General features: G+C 31.8%; 1 protein-coding gene across 1 annotated transcript in view; it reads right to left on the bottom strand.

Annotated features, from left to right (window-relative positions):
- LOC134714882 (cilia- and flagella-associated protein 46-like) overlaps positions 1-20,097 on the bottom strand; it is a 77,735-nt gene that overhangs the window by 14,270 nt on the left and 43,368 nt on the right. The window contains exons 36-57 of the mRNA XM_063576540.1: positions 18,193-18,390; positions 17,428-17,597; positions 16,437-16,643; positions 15,402-15,470; positions 14,943-15,091; positions 13,016-13,114; positions 12,362-12,521; positions 11,687-11,785; positions 11,066-11,119; positions 10,486-10,593; positions 9,983-10,081; positions 9,532-9,638; positions 8,777-8,870; positions 8,402-8,545; positions 8,088-8,168; positions 7,572-7,718; positions 6,754-6,824; positions 6,355-6,433; positions 4,846-4,932; positions 1,776-1,889; positions 1,263-1,352; positions 204-293 (exon numbers count right to left, since the gene is read on the bottom strand). Coding sequence (XP_063432610.1) covers positions 204-293; positions 1,263-1,352; positions 1,776-1,889; positions 4,846-4,932; positions 6,355-6,433; positions 6,754-6,824; positions 7,572-7,718; positions 8,088-8,168; positions 8,402-8,545; positions 8,777-8,870; positions 9,532-9,638; positions 9,983-10,081; positions 10,486-10,593; positions 11,066-11,119; positions 11,687-11,785; positions 12,362-12,521; positions 13,016-13,114; positions 14,943-15,091; positions 15,402-15,470; positions 16,437-16,643; positions 17,428-17,597; positions 18,193-18,390 — 2,516 coding nt within the window. The remainder of the gene's footprint in view (positions 1-203; positions 294-1,262; positions 1,353-1,775; positions 1,890-4,845; positions 4,933-6,354; positions 6,434-6,753; positions 6,825-7,571; positions 7,719-8,087; positions 8,169-8,401; positions 8,546-8,776; positions 8,871-9,531; positions 9,639-9,982; positions 10,082-10,485; positions 10,594-11,065; positions 11,120-11,686; positions 11,786-12,361; positions 12,522-13,015; positions 13,115-14,942; positions 15,092-15,401; positions 15,471-16,436; positions 16,644-17,427; positions 17,598-18,192; positions 18,391-20,097) is intronic.

Genomic DNA, 20,097 nt, shown 5'->3' on the forward strand with positions numbered 1-20,097 from the left:
TTTATTAATGGCAAGTCAGTAAAATAATTAAAAATCTGTTATTAATTGAGGAGGGTGGTTTTTAACAATCTTAACCACCCATGTATGAGCTTGCACGGTCAGAAAATATAAAAAGTTAAAAATGCTTCAATCAAACCTTTTGATGAATTTCATAATATTAATTGATTCACATCTGACCTATGTCAGTTGTCAACTTTTCTTACTTGGAACAGTGCTAAGAATTGACTAGCTGATTGTGGGTCATATTGTCCATAACAATCCACCAACTCTAGGGAAGTAGTACCAGCAATGTCCTGAAATAGATAAAAGTCAATATAAGTAGTCATATTTAATCACCCAAAGTATATCAACTCATATTTGTACAAGTTGAAATAGATTCAATATTAGTCCTTTAATAATTAATTTGTAAAACCAATCAGGTGAAGATAAAGTTTCTCATAAAATGTACTTTAATGAACTGCTTAATTACTGTATATAAGATGGAATGTAATTACTTTAAATTCAGCATTGGTAAAATAGTAAGGTATATCTATCTTCTCCAAATGGAGATATTAGTATGCTTATTATATACTATAGTATATGAATATCTATGGTATTTGTAACTTATTTTGAATTTAGAAACCTAATTCTAATTCATAATGTTACAAGAATATATATATCCATAGGGCACCATGCCCTGCACACACTATATATTTCAATGTTTACAGAACACACATTCTGGGTCATAAAAGTAATTTGACATATATCTAAAATAGTTTGAATCATAATAAACATGTGTACTATTCAAAAGCATAATAATAAAAATACAGAACTCATAGGAAAATTCTAAACAGAAAATTCTTGAGCAAATGGCAAAATAAAAAGCTCAAACACATGAAATGAATAGATAACAACTGGCATATTCCTGATATGGTACAGGCATTTTCATATGAAGATAAACCTAGTTTTATAGCTAGCCAAACATTTTATTTGATATGACCACAACTTAATGATAACTACTTTAAACCAAAACTTTAACATGATACAAACCTGATTAACAAACTGACATACAAACCAGAAATCATGATGGCCGTAGATAAGGGTATTAAGTGGTATAGGAGAATGGCCTAATATACTGCATGTAACTAAGATGTATGGAATCAAATGTCAAACATACCAAATATCAGTTGTTTATTGTAAGTCCTTCTTCATAACCATTAGAAAACTTATAATCCTGTCCCCATTACTCTATACTTTGTGACTCCTATGACCTTATTACTTACCACAAAGCCTTTCTGTAACGCTAGATTGAGAGCTTGAACCAAACATTCTGAGGCTTGTAACAAGTAATGTCGGCTAACTTCATCCTGATCCTGAAGAAAAAAGTTAACTGTTGTTTGGTTGCTGTCTTTAAATCAATCTTTTATCTTTTATTTTTTTTTTATCTATATCTTTCTTTGCATTTATATAAGTCTTTTTTATTTTTCTGACAATCAAGTAGATTTCAAATGCTTATGATAGCCAATTCATTTATAACATTACCCATTTATTATTTTTTCTAGGATGTGGTCATTGTACAAATTGATTTGATTACTGCTATAATTCATTTTATCCTTCTTCTCACTTGTTTCTTAACTTGACACGATAATTGAATGCAGCTCTTAATAATTGAAACTGTTGAAAAATATCTGTGATGAAGTAAATTTCAACAATGAAATACACATATTTTCTCCAATCTAAGTTTATTTATCAGATTGATGTTAGAACAATCTCTGGCTTTTATTCTGTGTACCTACTTTCATATCCTTGATCTGTTTAGAATATCTGATGTAATTTTTGGATGCCATATCGACCTCAGCCTTTTCTTCTTTCTCCTCCTCTTCTACAGAATCTGCAACCTTTTCTAATTCCTAGAAATTGTATAAATGTTATGAACTCAATACAAATAGTAAGAAGACACACACATCTTGTAAAACTAATAAAAGTTTTTAACTCCTTTCTTGAAGGCCAAAATCCTTACTTGAAAACTTTTGTGCATAAAAAAAATCTGCTATACAGTGATCTATAGTTGATTAACCTTCTACATCGTTTGTTCTTAGTTGGGCAGTTATCTCATTGGCAATCATACCAAATCTTTATGTAAAAACTCTTCAGCATTCTTTAATTTTTGTATGACATGTGGATGGAAACACAGATGAACAATGGTATACATGGTTTCCCCTGGTTCAATTATTTTTTGGCCACCTCTTTCGCCAAAACAATATATTTTTTGCCACTTTATTATTTTTTTCGCAAAAATATATTTTCTTTTAAAATTATCCTTTTTTTTCCAGCCCCCTTCCCCGTCCCTTAATAAGATGAGTTTGCCCCATTGTTGTCTATTCTCTCAAACTTGTCTTAACGTCTGCATTGTAAAGAATAAGTACTAAACATTTACCCTTTAAAATAAGAACTTTAAAGGGAAAATTTATTATATTTTTTGAACAACTTTAAAAGAAGGGGGCCACTTATTTTTAAAAATAAAGAAGATATAAGTCCTGGAATATAAAAAACCTGAATGATGTAGTTCTTTGGGTAAGTTTCTTCAATATAAAACATGTGCCCTTTTGTACTAAGAAGTGGTTTTTACAACAAAACAAGAGTTTTTATCAATTGAAACTGATCCCGCATGTAAGATGTAGTCATTACATTGAAGTGCTACTCTTATTCTAGGGTTTGTTCCCAACCTTTAGAATAGATTTCTTCATAACAACAGTTTTCTTTTCTAGACCATTGTAAGGCCACGGTTTTTCAATTTGTTGGTTTACGGATTTTCTCCATGAAAAAGTCGGGTTGGTCGGTCGGAAAAAAAAAGAAAACAAAGATCTTTCAAGACAGAAAACTGATATGCAAAATAAAAATATATTTCACCTTTCTAATAATATGTTTGTCATACTATTTTTTCATCGTTCTTAAATTTTAGTTTGATGAAATATTATTGCTCAGCTGTAAACATCGCATGACATTGTCTAATAATTTCCCGTAAAAAAGGGGGGTACACTGACAAAGACGAAATTAAATCGTCATTTCACAAACAAGAAAATCAGATTCACGTCAGTTATTTGACTTAGCTTTTAATCAAAACTTGGTGAAAAATAATAAGCACGAAAACTGATAAAGAAAAAAAAGTAAAAACGTCGTACGAAAATAAGTTTAAACACACGTGTCAAAAACGTAATAGACTCGTCCACTGGAAAAACGAGAATATCAGGTTAAATAATCTGTTGTCATGCATTCCCGTTTTTTATCCAAATGGACGATATATTTTTATTATCTATAAAACAAGAAAATATCAAATGATTTGTTAAAATTCAGTATTTTAACTTGATGTCTTGAACTTCCACCTGTCCACATTTGGACAAGTCTATTTATATGAGAACATGCATCTTACGGACTGGTGACAAAGAAGGGAAACGAACTTATTGTGTAATTGGTTTTAAACACAGGTTTCGTTCCGCAAAATTATTTGCGCAAACGACATATCAAGGTCATCAATAAATGATTTGTCTATTTTTAGAAACGTAAACTGAAAGTTTCATCACTTCTGTTGCAGATTAATGCATTTCATTTCATAAAAAGGATATTTTAATTATTTTTCAGGGATAATGCATTTGTTAGGGTCGGCGAGAATAAAAAAAAGCCTGAAAATTCGATTTTATTTTTATTTTGGAAATCGGCAAAATCAGGTCGGCGGATCCGTAAACCAACAAATTAAAAAATCCTGGCCTAAATAAGTAAAAACTATATATGCTTGAAACACGTGTGTTACTGAAACGAAATTTAAAGTACCCACTCAAATCAATTATCTACTGTAAATTCAGAAATTATTGCATTCATTGGTTATTGCAATTTTTTGAATTTTTGACTTAAATGCGATTTTAATTATTATGATTTTGAGAAAAATCCTGCTTAATTTATATAAAACTTTTCAAAATGCCAGTTTAAATTATTGTGTTTACAACTCTGTCGCATTTTTCCCAATAACAAAAACCTCGCAATAATTTCTGAATTTACAGTATATCAAAGTTAAATGACAAAGTTTTAAATCAGAGACCTTTCTTGCTTTAGAACATATGTTGTCAAAACAACAGTTTTCTTTTCTGGACCATCATTAAAAGAAGGAGAGAAATTTTGCTTCAAACATTGAGTTGCAGAATGGTTAATTAATCATTTATGTGAAATGTGATGGACGCCAATTAACCATATCGTTTTGTCATATAATACAATCAACACCTTTATTAATTAGTCCTTTGATGTCGATAGCTATAAAATGCAATCAGCTGATTATTGATTTTCTGTCACCCTGTGGTATACCATAAAACAATGGGATATGAAATACTTTTCATGCATTTTTAAGAAATTATCCATGCTTTTTTTTTTTTAAGCCAACATACCTACAAAAATAAAACAAACTTTGTTTCTGAGACTATTGAACAGAACATGATTTGTAAGACTTACTGTCAAAGTGGGGCATCTGTTTGGCTGTGCGGGATCAAGTTCGCAGTCACGTCCGGTCAAAAGGGGGATGTTAAATCCGATGCCTCGTGTAGAGAGAGTGCCATGCTCTTTGCACATTAAGAACCCTTGCAACAACTCTTTGAGGGGTCGGTAGGTGGCCTGTTGCAAGGCTAAATTTCTGTCCCTATCCTATATACCCTCATTTTCCAGTAGCAGTCCAAATTTCCCCGACCATCATCCCAGATGGCCTCTATTGTATCAGCCTACCTATTGTATTTATTGTGAACTTGTTCTCATCCTGAATATGCATGTAATATTTGCCACTGGACGTTAAACAACCAACAATCAATCAATCAATGTAAGACTTACCATTTCATGGACTAACCACTGTGTTGGTGGATCTGGACTGATAAATGTAGAATAAGCTCTCATGGTCTGGCCAAGACAACACAAGGCCTGAAGAAAACAACATTTATTAACATTTAAAGTTTTTTGGTCTGGCAAAAATTGTGTTTACATATGTTAAATATCAGTAAGCCATAATGGCCTAATCCAGCAAACATAGAGCCTCAAAAGCACCCTAAACTTTATGAGATCGCACAGGAATCAAGAGCTTTAACAAGTCATTTGCCAGTCATAAACTTAATCTTAGGCCATAATAAATAATAAGTTTGTTTGCCCAAACGCTACCTACCCAGAAAAAAGCTGCCTACTCAAATTCTTTTATTGTCCTGATTTGAAGAAGTTTTTTTTAATCAAATTGGCATGAAGATTAATAAACATCTGATACTTCAATTTCTTATTTTGAAAAAAAAAAATAAAAAAAATGCCTACCTACCTACCCACTGACTCAACCTTTAGGTAGGGTTTGGGCAAACCAAAATATTTTTAAGTGTGGCCTTACTTGACAGATTAAATTTCAAAACTTAAACAAAACAAAATTTTAAGCAGAATTATTAAAGTTGTTTTTTTGTTGTTTTCAGTCTCTAACATATCAATCAGATACCATTTAAATATTTGTCATGTCATAAAAACTTTAATTTTGGAGCCTTCTTGGCCTGACAAAAATACCCCATTTATAAATATGTACATTCCTTTAGCTTGTAAGATTTAGATAGTAAAATGGGGATGTTAGTGTGCATGAAAATCTGGTTCAACCCTCCCCACCCCCTCCATTTTTTGCCAGTACCAAGTCAGGATATCTGGGCCATGTGTTCACCATTGTGGCACATCATAATATATTTGTTAATAATTAAATCTAGATTAGTTTTTCAATTACATGTTTTCAGCACACACACACATCCTATATACTTTTTAAATAACCCTATATTAGCCTATTAGCACTTTGTTTCGATATGGCCAAGAAAAATGTACAGCCCTTTTTCAGCAATTGGCCCAAGACCACAATTAATGACCCCGCTTTTCGTTGTCCACGAATATAGTTCCTTTTAAATAGAGTGTATTTTTCCTTATTTTTTTTCTTTCCTTTCCTCCCTCATTTCTTAATTTTTTTTGAGTGGAAATGAAAGAAGAGAGGTGAAATAAATTTTTGAATGATGTATTTTAACTGATTTTGATATGGAATGAGTGATTAGGTCATGTGCAAAAAGGTAATATTTACAGTTTTCGGAACATCTCTTGACTTGTCAATAGGGGTATGGATGTGTATTTGTAAAAGTGATTGCTTCAATCTTTCTGAATTTTGGATATATATTTGGACTAGGACTATACATTACACACACACAAAATTTGACAAAAGTGCATGGTGCCATTTTTTTAAATGATGCAAAAGGTTATATAGAACTGATAGAGGAATTAATTGTGGTCTGTGGCCAATTGTAGATTTACCCATCAACATTATGATGAGGAGTTACCTACCTTTGCTCTGATTCTAGGTACAGATATTCCTAAATTATGAGCATCTTCAAACTTCAGAATTGCATCTTCTCCCAATACCCTAAAGAAAAAAAAAAGATTTTTTTTTAATAAGATCATATTAATTTTCTAATTAAATATTATCAATGATGGTATACTATAAAATGGTACTATGATAAACAGACTTGTTTTAAACTTGGTGTCATAATCATTCTGTGTTATCTCATCTCCCTTTAAATTTTGATATAAGTCTAAAATATATGCATTTAAAAAAAAATCAATGATCTGTATCTTGTGTCTTATTAAAACATAATATTTTAACTAGATGTTAAAAGTGACAATCAATCTTCATAGCATGAAAATAAACTGGAAAACTATCTACATTACATAAAATACACTTACTTGGTCATATCAACCCATTCTTTCTCCATATGAGTATAATGTGGTGTGGTTCTGATGAAATCTTCTACCATCTGAAAGCAACAAATAAATATTATATATCAATCTGTCATACATATTTGCAACTTAGAAGATTGTCAACTACATTTAAATCTGAGATATAAACAGTTGGATGAAGAGTTGTCTCATTGGCACTCATATCACATATATATTCCAATGTACTAATGAACACAAAATCATTAACTTTTTTATTTTCCCACATTTGTGCTGAAATTGCTTTCTTTTTTTCTGGTCTCATTTGTCATTAGACTTTGAGTATAATATATATTTATCAGTCAAGTAATATATAGGAATGAGCACAATAACAATTTTATTTTAATTATTCTTTGATATGAAAAAAACAAAAACTTTAACTGGTCTCTTTGTTTACATTGAAAACAACATAATGACTAAAATAACACCACAACCAAGAATTAAAACAAGAATGTGTCCCAAGTACAGTGATGAACCATTCGCACTATCATTTTTTATGTTCATAAAAATGGGATAAAATTTCTAATTTGGCATCAAAGTTAGAATGATTATATCATAAGGAACATGTTAACTATGTTTCAAGTTGATTGGACTTCAACTTCATCAAAAACTACCTTGACCAAAAAATTAAACCTGGAGTGGGACGAATTGATGAACGGACAGACGCAGAATGGATGCACAGACCAGAAAATATAATGCCCATAAATGGGACATAAATATGTAATTGATACGGACTTCGTCCCCTTTCACAAGTACATGTAATGCCTGCCTCATATTCAATGCCTTACCATCATAACTGATCCCTTCCTCATGTCCTGTAGTTGTATATTTCTCATTTCTTTAGAATGGACCTGGAACATTTCTAACATCATCTCACCACAACATATTTTAATGTCAGCTAACTCTCTCTGTATAGGTAAACTCAAATTTCTAACCTACAATTGAAGAATATATTTATTAACTCCTCAGATCACTTCAATGTGACCATTGTTTTTGTGTAACCCATAATTCAATTGTAATATTAAAATTATTTCGAAATTGATGAAAATTTCTAATGTCATTGCTTTAGTTTGAATCATTGCTATAACAAAAAATGCATGACTTATATTGACTCAAAACTCAAATCAGATGCCTTTCACCAAATTTTTAAAATCATGTCTGAATTGAATGAATTTTTTATCATCAGATTTTCAATTGATCAAAACGTAATTTTTGGAAAAGTCTTACAAGAAAATATATCATTTTCAAATCTCAATTAAATTCTAAACGACTAACAAAAGTTCATAACCCTGTAACAAACATACCTCTTGCAAGGAGAGAAGTGTCAGAACATCTTGATAAGCCTCCTCAGCAATGCAGACTGCCTCTTTTAGCACCATAACTCCCTGGAATTAAATCAAACATAAATGAAGATAAAAATAAGATGGGTCAAGATTCTATGTTTAAATGGAAATTTATAAAATTCTCATGACAGTTCTTTTTACAGAGAGTAGGAATTCCTGAATATACATTGTTTTGTATCAAAAACTTTAAATAAATGCAATTTCCAAAAAAAAAAATGCAATGAAACAAACTTTGCCTCAGTACAAACAATCTAAATATGTTTTGTTTTTCTTACCTGTAAATAATAAGTATGACAGATTTCTTTCTCTATAGCTTTTCTAGCAAGTTTCTGTAGAACTCCAGCATGCTTCTTCATTATAGGTAACACTTCTCGTCTGAACTTCATCATGATTAGTTTCTCAGAGGCAGACTCAAATTTCTGGAACATAAAATTATTGCAAATAGAGAAAAAGTTTTTAAGTTAAATAAGTCATCTATCATATGGGAATTTAATACTAAAAAAATAATCTCCATTTCAAAAGTATACAAATGTTTCCTTTCTGAATCCATTTTCACTGTGAGATAAATTCAAGGGTCATAGCTCTGGGAAAATTAATTGCAGCAATAATGAAAATATATTGTGAAGAACTATAATTGAGAGACAACCTACCTCACATGCTTTTAATACAGCCTTCATGACTTTTGGATCATTTAGGTCTTGTTCTTCATCCTCAAATATTATGTCAGTCTGAATCTCTGCTAGTCTACAAATGAAACAATTTTGTTACTACAAGTAAAATCTAGTTATATTAATTAAGTATTGAAACATTTATCATTATCAATATTTTATTCATTTAATCTTTCCTGAAAAACAGTATCAAATCAGAAAATCTTGCTAAAAAAAACCTCACAATTTATATATTGGATAATATTTTTTGTATGCAGTGGTTCCTGAAATATCATTTTAATTTTAGTTTCTTGTGTACAATTTGGAAATTAGTATGGTGATCATTATCACTGAACTAGTATATATTTGTTTAGGGACTTGCTGAAGGACGCCTCCGGGTGCGGGAATTTCTTGCTACATTGAAGACCTGTTGGTGACCTTCTGCTGTTGTGTTTTTCTACGGTTGGGTTGTTGTCTCTCTGACACATTCCCCATTTCCATTCTCAATTTTATTTTATACTTTAACTTGGAATTTGTTCATTGTCCAACAATGGCAATAATAAATGTGTGCATCTTAATTTCTGAATATGCAATATACATTCCCAGTACGCTTAAAACAGAAAATTTTAGAAGTCAAACAAACATTTGATAACATAAGATCCATATGACATACCAATCTTGACTATAGTTATCTTACATCTAGTCATATTAAATGAATTAATTTTCTTTAAATGAAATATATTTTCTAGAAGTCTTACTTGGCCTCCATCATAGCAACAATAAAAGCTGAAACACTATTTCTGTTTGGTCTCTCATCACATATTCTCATGAACTCATTTAAACCATGAATCAAAACTCCACGAGCCTAAAATTATATATTACAAATGAAAACTCAATTGTTCATTATTTTACTTTTTCCTATAATTTTTTTTATGAATAATAGGATTGTGTTTTGTAAAATTTAAATATTATTCTTAGAAAGATTTATTTGATCATGTCATGTCTTGAAAAATAATTAGATACAGTCCACTCTGTCTTCAAAAGTCATTGTCTGTTAAAGCCTTCAGATGTTGTATAATTTTTCAAGATCTTTTGAGAAGTTTAAAGTGCATCATAAGATCAATTCACCAACATATGGTTCAAACAGATTTTATAACGACAAAGATTAATCAAAGTAATGGCGGTATTTTATTTACAAGATAAACTTACAATTCTTTTACAATTTCTGCTTTCATAATCATGAAGAGTAGCATCAACCATCAGCATAGTTGTCTCATACCAAAACATTTCATCTCCATGGTGAATTGCCTGTAGAAATGTAAACAGTCAGTGTTCAATATATGTACTTTTTCTTACTGCACATCATAAAATAACATCTGAAAGATTTCACACTGTGTTGTTTTAAAACCTATCACATCATTGTTTTAGTGATTTAGATGGCGTAAAATATACAAAAATAAGCTGAACATGAGCCATATAGCTTACAAAAAGACATAGTAAGGTACTGCTCATGAAATTACATTGTATAAGGCTGTTTCATCATACATGGAGGACATGGAGGGCTCTTTGAGAAAACCATCTTTAGAGGTAATCATATATTTCTTCTTTTGTGTTTTGTTCCAATACTTTGTGTGTTTTATAATCAGAACAACAAATTACTTTTACTGAGCAAATTTACATAATAGGAACTTGTGAAACACTTGTTTACAAACCTGAGCTTGCTGGCAAAAGTTAAATGCCTGTCCATGCTGAGATTCTGCCAATGAAAGTTTTCCAAGGAAATATAAGATTCTAGCCTGTAGCACTTTATCTTCAAAGGCCTGTCAAGGTTAAAAAAAAAAGTTTATTACCATTATACATAAATAAATTGTACTTCACAAGTGTCTCCATAGATCATTGGTTCATGCAAGAATTGTTCATGGTTAATCTTCTTGTTTTTTACTTGACTACCAAAAATACTTTAAATCTTATTTTTACTATACACAAGTCTATTTACTGATGCAAATTTAAATTCCTTTTTCCCCCTTAAATGTCTGCAAATAGTCAAAAATTTCATAAGGACCTAAGAGCTATGGTTCCGCAGCTAAATGTTGAAGAACAAGAATCATCAGGAAATTAAAAAAAAAAAACAAAGAATTTCATTTTACAGACAAAAGAATCACAAACTTTGGGAAAAATATGACTAAATATATTTTTGAAAAGAAATACTTAGAAAGCTTTTAAAAAAAACTAAAATCCATTGAAATGCATGATATTTGTTTTTAAAATTTCACGAACTAATACAAAACCTACCAAAGCAGCGTTGAAGGCTTCATTTAGATATTCTCTGGCCGCTTGGTAATTACACTGAAAAAACATATAACAATATCATTATTATGGAACCGTATAGCAAATGCAAAAAAAACATTAACAAGAATTAAACAGGTGTTGTTTAGGATTTTATCACATGTTTCCATATTCATCAGTGTGGGCAGTAACATCATATATTGACCAGAGTTCATAAAAATAAATGTAACTTTTCATTTTTTCTTCTGAAAAATAATACATATTTTACTAGTTAATCAAAATTCCACATCATGAAGATTTGAAATGTGCGATTTTGTCTAACTAACCATAAAAGCATTAGGAGTCAAACTTAGACATACTGTTTCCTGACCAGCTGCTTCAAAAATTATTTAAAAGTGAATTTTGGTCTATCTCTGTGTTGATAGTTTATATATGGTCATTAAATATTTTTTTTATATCAAAGCATAACAATTTATTAGACATATTCTCATTAAGAGATATCCCTGTTCCTTCAAATTTCTTAAAACAAATTGCATTATTCCTACAAAAACAACTATTTTTGATAACAAAAAAGATCAATAAAATAAAAAAATTCCTATTACAAATGTACTAGTATTTTATAGTTACCTGTCTAATAAGTAGTTCTGCAGTGTCTGTCCACACCTCTCTGTAAGTAATGATACTCAATACCTTGCCAAGATGGGATTCAATCACTTGGTCTTCAACCTGAAATACATATATTTTAATACATACATAATACTTCATATAAAAATTATCTGAGGTATACAATGCATGATAGTGGTAAATCTTTGTAAGGATTTACTAATGGTCTTCCAAATAAAACAATTAGGAAACCCCTTCACAAATTATATAAATTTGAACTAACAGAATTTCAGTCCTTCTGGGAGCTCTTGTTACAACTCTTGGCTCCCTGAAACTAATAGGCAAAACTGAACCTATATAAAAATAAGGAAATGTGGTATGATTGCCAATGAGACAACTGCCAACCAAAGTTCAAATGAAGTGGATGTAAGTAATTATAGACAACTGTACAGCCTTCAACAAAAAGAAAACCCATACCATATAGTTGGCTATAATAGGTCCTAATATGAAGAATATGAAACAATTCAATTGACCATGGGATAGGCACATAGTGAATGCGGCAGTGTTAAACATGTTTGTGAGAGATAACCCCCACCCTAACATAACCGTTTTATAAAATTTGAAACATGTGATTGTCTATGTTCTTAGAACATAAACTGTGGGCCAACCTGGTGTAAAACTGGCTGTAAACTTTTTTACCTTACTAACGGCAGCACTTGATGGAGCAGTTCTAGGCTGAGGTGTCTTCTTCTGATTCTGTGCCTCTTCTTTCAATCTAGCTAACGATTCTTTCACTCTCATTTCCTCCCTTGCTACCTGTATCTGTTTCTCTTTCCATAAAGCTATTTCATCTCTTGATCTATAAATAAGCAGGGTTATCTTTAGTAAAATGATATTAGAATTTTTTGACATTCTTATACTGTGCATTCATTTATTTATTTTCGTGGTGTTTTAGTCAAGGCAGCATACATTTAATTTTCTTAAAAATTTAGGCCAAAACCAGCCCTTACTGCACCTTCTCATTTGCTGTTCACCTATACCCACAAAGTCAACAAAATTTTAATAATAATAAATCCACAGTAGTTACTGAATTCTTTACTATTCAACAGCCATTCCATCAAATTCTGCATATTTTGTACATATATGAACATTTTTTAACTTTTGTTGGTATTATTAGGCAAAAATAATCTTCTATGGAAATCATTTTTAAGGGTTTTTTTTTCTACACATTCTACTCTATACAAGTAGGTTAAACTTGATCAACATTTCTTTTAAGCCTGAAATCAACCAGTATAACTTTTAACTGAAATTATAACCAAATATTTGTTCATTCTTATTTTCCAAATAACTTACAGAGCTTGATCATCTTCATTCAGTAATACAGGTCCTGCTAACTTCTCATGGAAACTATAACCATTCTTAAGATTCAGTTCTAAACAGATCTCACTGGCCCTGGAAACAGTCAAACACAAATTAATTTAATTTAAAAAGCTTTACTCTGCTTAGTTACTACAAAATAGTGTTTTGCGAAGGAACAAGAGAATTGTGGAATTGAAACTTTTGAACCTTAAATAATCATAAACCTCCAACATGTCAATGAGAACATTTTTAGTTATGGTAAACTTGAGATGTCATGTAAATAAGAAAATTTAGAAAGACAGACGGCAATATACTTTGTGAATAAGCATATAAAATTCTTTATCAAATTAAAAAAAAAAAATTCCACAAATTCAACATCACATGTAAAGCTTGATAACTGAAAAGGAATGGTTCAAACTACATTTGGAACTCTTGATTATTGTATCAATTTGTTTGTAAATGAGTTCTAAATTGCAGGTGATCACGTCCATACCTTGAGTGGACCAACACATAGAGTGGATTATTCTTTAAGAGATTTCTGGATAGGATATCACATGTGACTAAGATTGGGAAAGTCAGGTGGTTATAGCCTTACCTTCAGTGGACCAACACATAGAGTGGATTATTCTTTAAGAGATTTCTGGATAGGATATCACATGTGACTAAGATTGGGAAAGTCAGGTGGTTATAGCCTTACCTTGAGTGGACCAACACATAGAGTGGATTATTCTTTAAGAGATTTCTGGATAGGATATCACATGTGACTAAGATTGGGAAAGTCAGGTGGTTGTAGCCTTACCTTGAGTGAACCAATACATAGAGTGGATTATTCTTTAAGAGATTTCTGGATAGAATATCACATGTGACTAAGATTGGGAAAGTCAGGTGGTTATAGCCTTACCTTCAGTGGACCAACACATAGAGTGGATTATTCTTTAAGAGATTTCTGGATAGGATATCACATGTGACTAAGATTGGGAAAGTCAGGTGGTTATAGCCTTACCTTCAGTGGACCAACACATAGAGTGGATTATTCTTTAAGAGATTTCTGGATAGGATATCACATGTGACTAAGATTGGGAAAGTCAGGTGGTTATAGCCTTACCTTCAGTGGACCAACACATAGAGTGGATTATTCTTTAAGAGATTTCTGGATAGGATATCACATGTGACTAAGATTGGGAAAGTCAGGTGGTTATAGCCTTACCTTGAGTGAACCAATACATAGAGTGGATTATTCTTTAAGAGATTTCTGGATAGAATATCACATGTGACTAAGATTGGGAAAGTCAGGTGGTTATAGCCTTACCTTCAGTGGACCAACACATAGAGTGGATCATTCTTTAAGAGATTTCTGGATAGAATATCACATGTGACTAAGATTGGGAAAGTCAGGTGGTTATAGCCTTACCTTGAGTGGACCAACACATAGAGTGGATTATTCTTTAAGAGATTTCTGGATAGGATATCACATGTGACTAAGATTGGGAAAGTCAGGTGGTTATAGCCTTACCTTGAGTGAACCAATACATAGAGTGGATTATTCTTTAAGAGATTTCTGGATAGAATATCACATGTGACTAAGATTGGGAAAGTCAGGTGGTTATAGCCTTACCTTGAGTGGACCAACACATAGAGTGGATTATTCTTTAAGAGATTTCTGGACAGAATATCACATGTGACTAAGATTGGGAAAGTCAGGTGGTTATAGCCTTACCTTGAGTGAACCAATACATAGAGTGGATTATTCTTTAAGAGATTTCTGGACAGAATATCACATGTGACTAAGATTGAGAAAGTCAGGTGGTTATAGCCTTACCTTGAGTGGACCAACACATAGAGTGGATTATTCTTTAAGAGATTTCTGGATAGGATATCACATGTCACTAAGATTGGGAAAGTCAGGTGGTTATAGCCTTACCTTGAGTGGACCAACACATAGAGTGGATTATTCTTTAAGAGATTTCTGGATAGGATATCACATGTCACTAAGATTGGGAAAGTCAGGTGGTTGTAGCCTATCCCTCGGAGTCTCACTAACAACTGATCAAGGTAGTACATTGTCAACATCTGTAAAAAAAAAAAAAATATAAACTCATGAACAGGGTCAAAACTTGTATAAATTCACAAATATTAGAGGACATTGGTTTTTCTTTGAAAGATTCAATAATTATCAGTAATATTGAAATATAAAGATATGTCACACTTCATGAAACTGTAAGTTAACTAATTTATAACAATCCTCACATTTTTCTTGGGTCTTAAATAAAAATACTGATAAATATAAACCAATATATTATATATAGAGTTGGTTGCATATTTCTTTTAGATTTATTGTTCATCATAGTGAATTGTTTTACCTTTTTTGTATTATACTTACAGGTTTGACAATAGTAGTATTATTTATTCCTGAGGTCTTCATTAAATCATGATTAAATGCTTCCATTACCTAAATAAATAACATATTTAATAACTGATCTATAACTGATCTTTTGTACATGTAAGAATTTTTCAGCATTATATCACGACAAATTTGTAGTAATTTTAACTGCATTTCACTGGTTTTATCTGAGGTATCATCTTTTTTTTGGGGTAAAGTCATGCTCTGTATAAATATTCCATCTAATTCTTAATACTGTTTTGTTGAAATGTTAAATTTCAGAAAAATTGAAACTTTATGGTTGGGTTGTTGTCGCTTTGACACATTTCACATTTCCTTACTCAATCTAATTTGTAAAAAAAACTTCCATTTACAGCTTTTTAATATGCACCTGCAAATTTTGTTAAGCAGCACACATCTAAAAGTTATCAACATGTATAAGGAAAAATATCTTGTGTAAATGATAGATTTTTGAGCTTACACTAATGTATTAGTATCTTATCTAAGTTGTAAACTTTATAGTGACCATAGGTTTTTAAAATTGCAATAAAAACACTATACTGATGCAATATGAAATGAAATGCTACAACTGATTTAATACATTATGCTTGTAAGTCCATGGTTGACAGGCTGAGCCATTGGCAAAATCAATAAACAATAGCAGTGGATGTTTCCAGGATATTTCAAATGTTTGTGTCGAACAGTTGCTATGTATTGCCTTTTATCGCTATTTTGAGCATTTTTCCTTTCATTTTTTTTTTAGTGATAATTTTTCAATCATGCTCCTCGCATGAGATGGAAAATTATTGCTAGAAACTAAACAGGCGTGTGGCGGTGCTAACGAAATTGACATGAAATTGGCAACTTCGTCATAGGTAAAATAGCGATAAACAGATTATCATTGGTTGTCTCAACTTGATTGCCTTTACTTTCTGGCTTTTGCCATTTCGGCTCAAGCGAGAAAATCAATCTCGTTGAGATGATCAACGATAATCTATAAATAATAGAGAGAACAGTTTTATATGTATCACTCACTTCTTCTGGTATATCATATATAGACCATTCCTCTACTGTTGATGGTAAAATATCCAGAGGTCCCTTCCTCTTAGGTTTCTCCTTTGGTGGAGCTGCCTCTTTCTCTTTACCTCCTTTCTTGCCTTTAGCTGACATAGCTTTGGGATCCTGGGCAGGAGGATTCTTGGCTATTTCTTTGATCACAGGACCTGTCTGACTGACTGTCACCTACAGATAATATTTAATAGATTAAACAAATATTACTATTGCAAAACCTCTCAGCTCACCTTTGTGACAATGAAAACACAGAACTACTGTCCTGATTGGTCTTCTTCTTTCTTTTGGTCTATCATACCTACTCCAATGTATGGATGTAGTAAGTGGTTGTATTTGGTTCATGTCTGCCAACTTTCATTTTTGGAGATGTTTTTAGTTATAAATAAGGCCATAAGTGGATCACATTTTTAATATCATGGAGTTAATAGTTGACTATACATGGTACTTGTTTTTCTCATTGTGGAAGGCTGTATGGTGGCCTATAAATGCTTACATTCACTTCATTTGAACTTTTGGGGAAAAGTTGTCTCAATGGCAATCGTACAACATCTTCTTATTATTATATGTATGTCTGAGTGGTCATAATCTATTTAAGGAATGACTGTAATCTTTTTTCTGTCTATGAAGAAATACTGTAAAACATTTGGTGCACACTTAATAACGCACATAGTGGGTTATTTAGCAGTGTGCACCAAATTTTTTATGTTATTTTGAATAGACAGAAAAAATATTACAGTCATTTCTTATAATTTAATTCTAAATTCCATTTTAAACTGTAGAAAACCATGAAAAAACGTTGACGACATCACGGTCACATGACTAAATTATGTCTATGGGCTCATAACAAAATAACGTCAGCCAATCAGAAGACGTGTTACATCCAAAATTAAATTATATACATGTAGAGTCTTGCCAAGCTTAACCAGTCAGTCAGGTATGTTCAGGTAAATCTTACCTGTAACAATCTAAGTATGTATGTCTGAGCCATCAGAAGGTAATCTTTATAACATGGAGAGTCATGGCCAGCTAACTCGGCTAGTAAGATGTGTGTCCTTATCAAACTATCTATCTGTCTAATATCCTCAAGGTCATTGACGGTCAAAGCTGTGTTAGCTGGTAAAACACCTGAAACATTTTAAACAAGATGCATATTTATGAAAACAAGTGAAACTGTGAGCTCCTTCTCACTAAGATACCTCCCGCCACAAGTGAATAATTTTAAAAGTGTAAAAATATGTAAGTGTTCAGTAAACAGGAAGTTGTTGAGTGATGAATCATAAAACACATCACACAGTATAGCTGACTTGTATAAACCCTGAAACCAAATTTCAGAAATTATTGTATTGTAGATCCTTAGAAAAATGTGACTAAAACATTTATGGGACAGACAGACTGACGGATTTACAGACAGAGGAAAAACAGTATACCCTTTTTGAACAAGGGGTATAAAAAGTTCAATCAAAGGTGAAGGCAAATACACAGGCAGTTTTGAAGTTAATCTAAAGACCTTAGTACTCATTTAGCTGTGTAAAAAGTTAAAAAGTGTGTACTATACAAACCAAAAGACAGTTATCAGCATTGTATATTCAATATTTTAGTTTTAAAAGAATTTTCTTCTGAAAAATGCAAAATGATCTATAAGAGCAGGTATTTGGAAGTTAGTTTTCAAGGTTTACAAGCAGTTATCCTCGTCTCTTTCCATTCTCAATTTTATCCTTACCAATGATAGCCTGTTTGGTGACTGGGATAATACCCTCATGATTAAGTTCACTATCACTATCACTAGTGATACTTCTTGTATCTGATCCAGTGCCATCTCCTACTTTCTTAACCTCCTCTTGGGTAGGAACTGGGGTGGCAGCACCACGACTCTTGGCAGAACTCCTTCCTTTAGGTTTCCCTTTGTCACCTTTCTTACCTGAAAGTTTAAATTACATTTCTTTTTATCAGTTACTTGAAAGTTTAATTTTTACTTCTTGTATATCTGACAGATTCTATGCAGAATATCAGGGTCTGAGTCCTCATACTGAACAACCATTTTGTTTGGCTTTTAAAATCTATTAGTATTTTTTTCAGTTACAATTGTTATAAGCTCAAATAATCCTGAATATTTTAAATAGTTGATATCTTGTAATAAGTATAAATTATATTTTAAATGTTGTATATCAAAGCATATTAGGTCTAAAAGGCTAGGAATAATCTCTCATCTTCTACGAGCCCAAGCAAAAAGCTATATATGGATTGAAAATGTTCTGATAAAAATGACATCAATTATTTTTTCATAATCCATAAAATCACATAATAATTATATACAAAAAAAAAATGCATAAAATCAACATTTATTTGGTTGCTCTTCAACAACCAATTGCTCTTTTTACTCGATGAATACATGCAAATTTATGCTGCAATGAACAAAAAGCTGGCATGCAGTTATTTAAAAATATCACAACATCACAAGAAATCAAAAATTAATCCTGATGAATTTGTAATACAATGTCCTGCATTTTAAAGTTCAAACAGCAACACAGTCTTATGATGCTTTACAATTAATGGTGAACAAATCTGAAGTACTGAAACACAGTCTTATGATGCTTTACAATTAATGGTGAACAAATCTGAAGTACTGTAGCAATGCCTTATGACGCTTTACAATGAATGGTGAACAAATCTGAAGTACTGTAGCAATGCCTTATGACGCTTTACAATGAATGGTGAACAAATCTGAAGTACTGTAGCAATGCCTTATGACGCTTTACAATGAATGGTGAACAAATCTGAAGTACTGTAGCAATGCCTTATGACGCTTTACAATGAATGGTGAACAAATCTGAAGTACTGTAGCAATGCCTTATGACGCTTTACAATGAATGGTGAACAAATCTGAAGTACTGTAGCAATGCCTTATGACGCTTTACAATGAATGGTGAACAAATCTGAAGTACTGTAGCAATGCCTTATGACGCTTTACAATGAATGGTGAACAAATCTGAAGTACTGTAGCAATGCCTTATGATGCTTTACAATGAATGGTGAACAAATCTGAAGTACTGTAGCAATGCCTTATGACCTTTACAATGAATGGTGAACAAATCTGAAGTACTGTAGCAATGCCTTATGACGCTTTACAATGAATGGTGAACAAATCTGAAGTACTGTAGCAATGCCTTATGACGCTTTACAATGAATGGTGAACAAATCTGAAGTACTGTAGTAATGCCTTATGACGCTTTACAATGAATGGTGAACAAATCTGAGGTACTGTAGCAATGCCTTATGATGCTTTACAATGAATGGTGAACAAATCTGAAGTACTGTAGCAATGCCTTATGACGCTTTACAATGAATGGTGAACAAATCTGAAGTACTGTAGCAATGCCTTATGACCTTTACAATGAATGGTGAACAAATCTGAAGTACTGTAGCAATGCCTTATGACGCTTTACAATGAATGGTGAACAAATCTGAAGTACTGTAGCAATGCCTTATGACGCTTTACAATGAATGGTGAACAAATCTGAAGTACTGTAGTAATGCCTTATGACGCTTTACAATGAATGGTGAACAAATCTGAGGTACTGTAGCAATGCCTTATGATGCTTTACAATGAATGGTGAACAAATCTGAA

Source organism: Mytilus trossulus, chromosome 4, assembly GCF_036588685.1.
Source record: "Mytilus trossulus isolate FHL-02 chromosome 4, PNRI_Mtr1.1.1.hap1, whole genome shotgun sequence".
Classification (NCBI taxonomy): Eukaryota; Metazoa; Mollusca; class Bivalvia; order Mytilida; family Mytilidae; genus Mytilus; species Mytilus trossulus.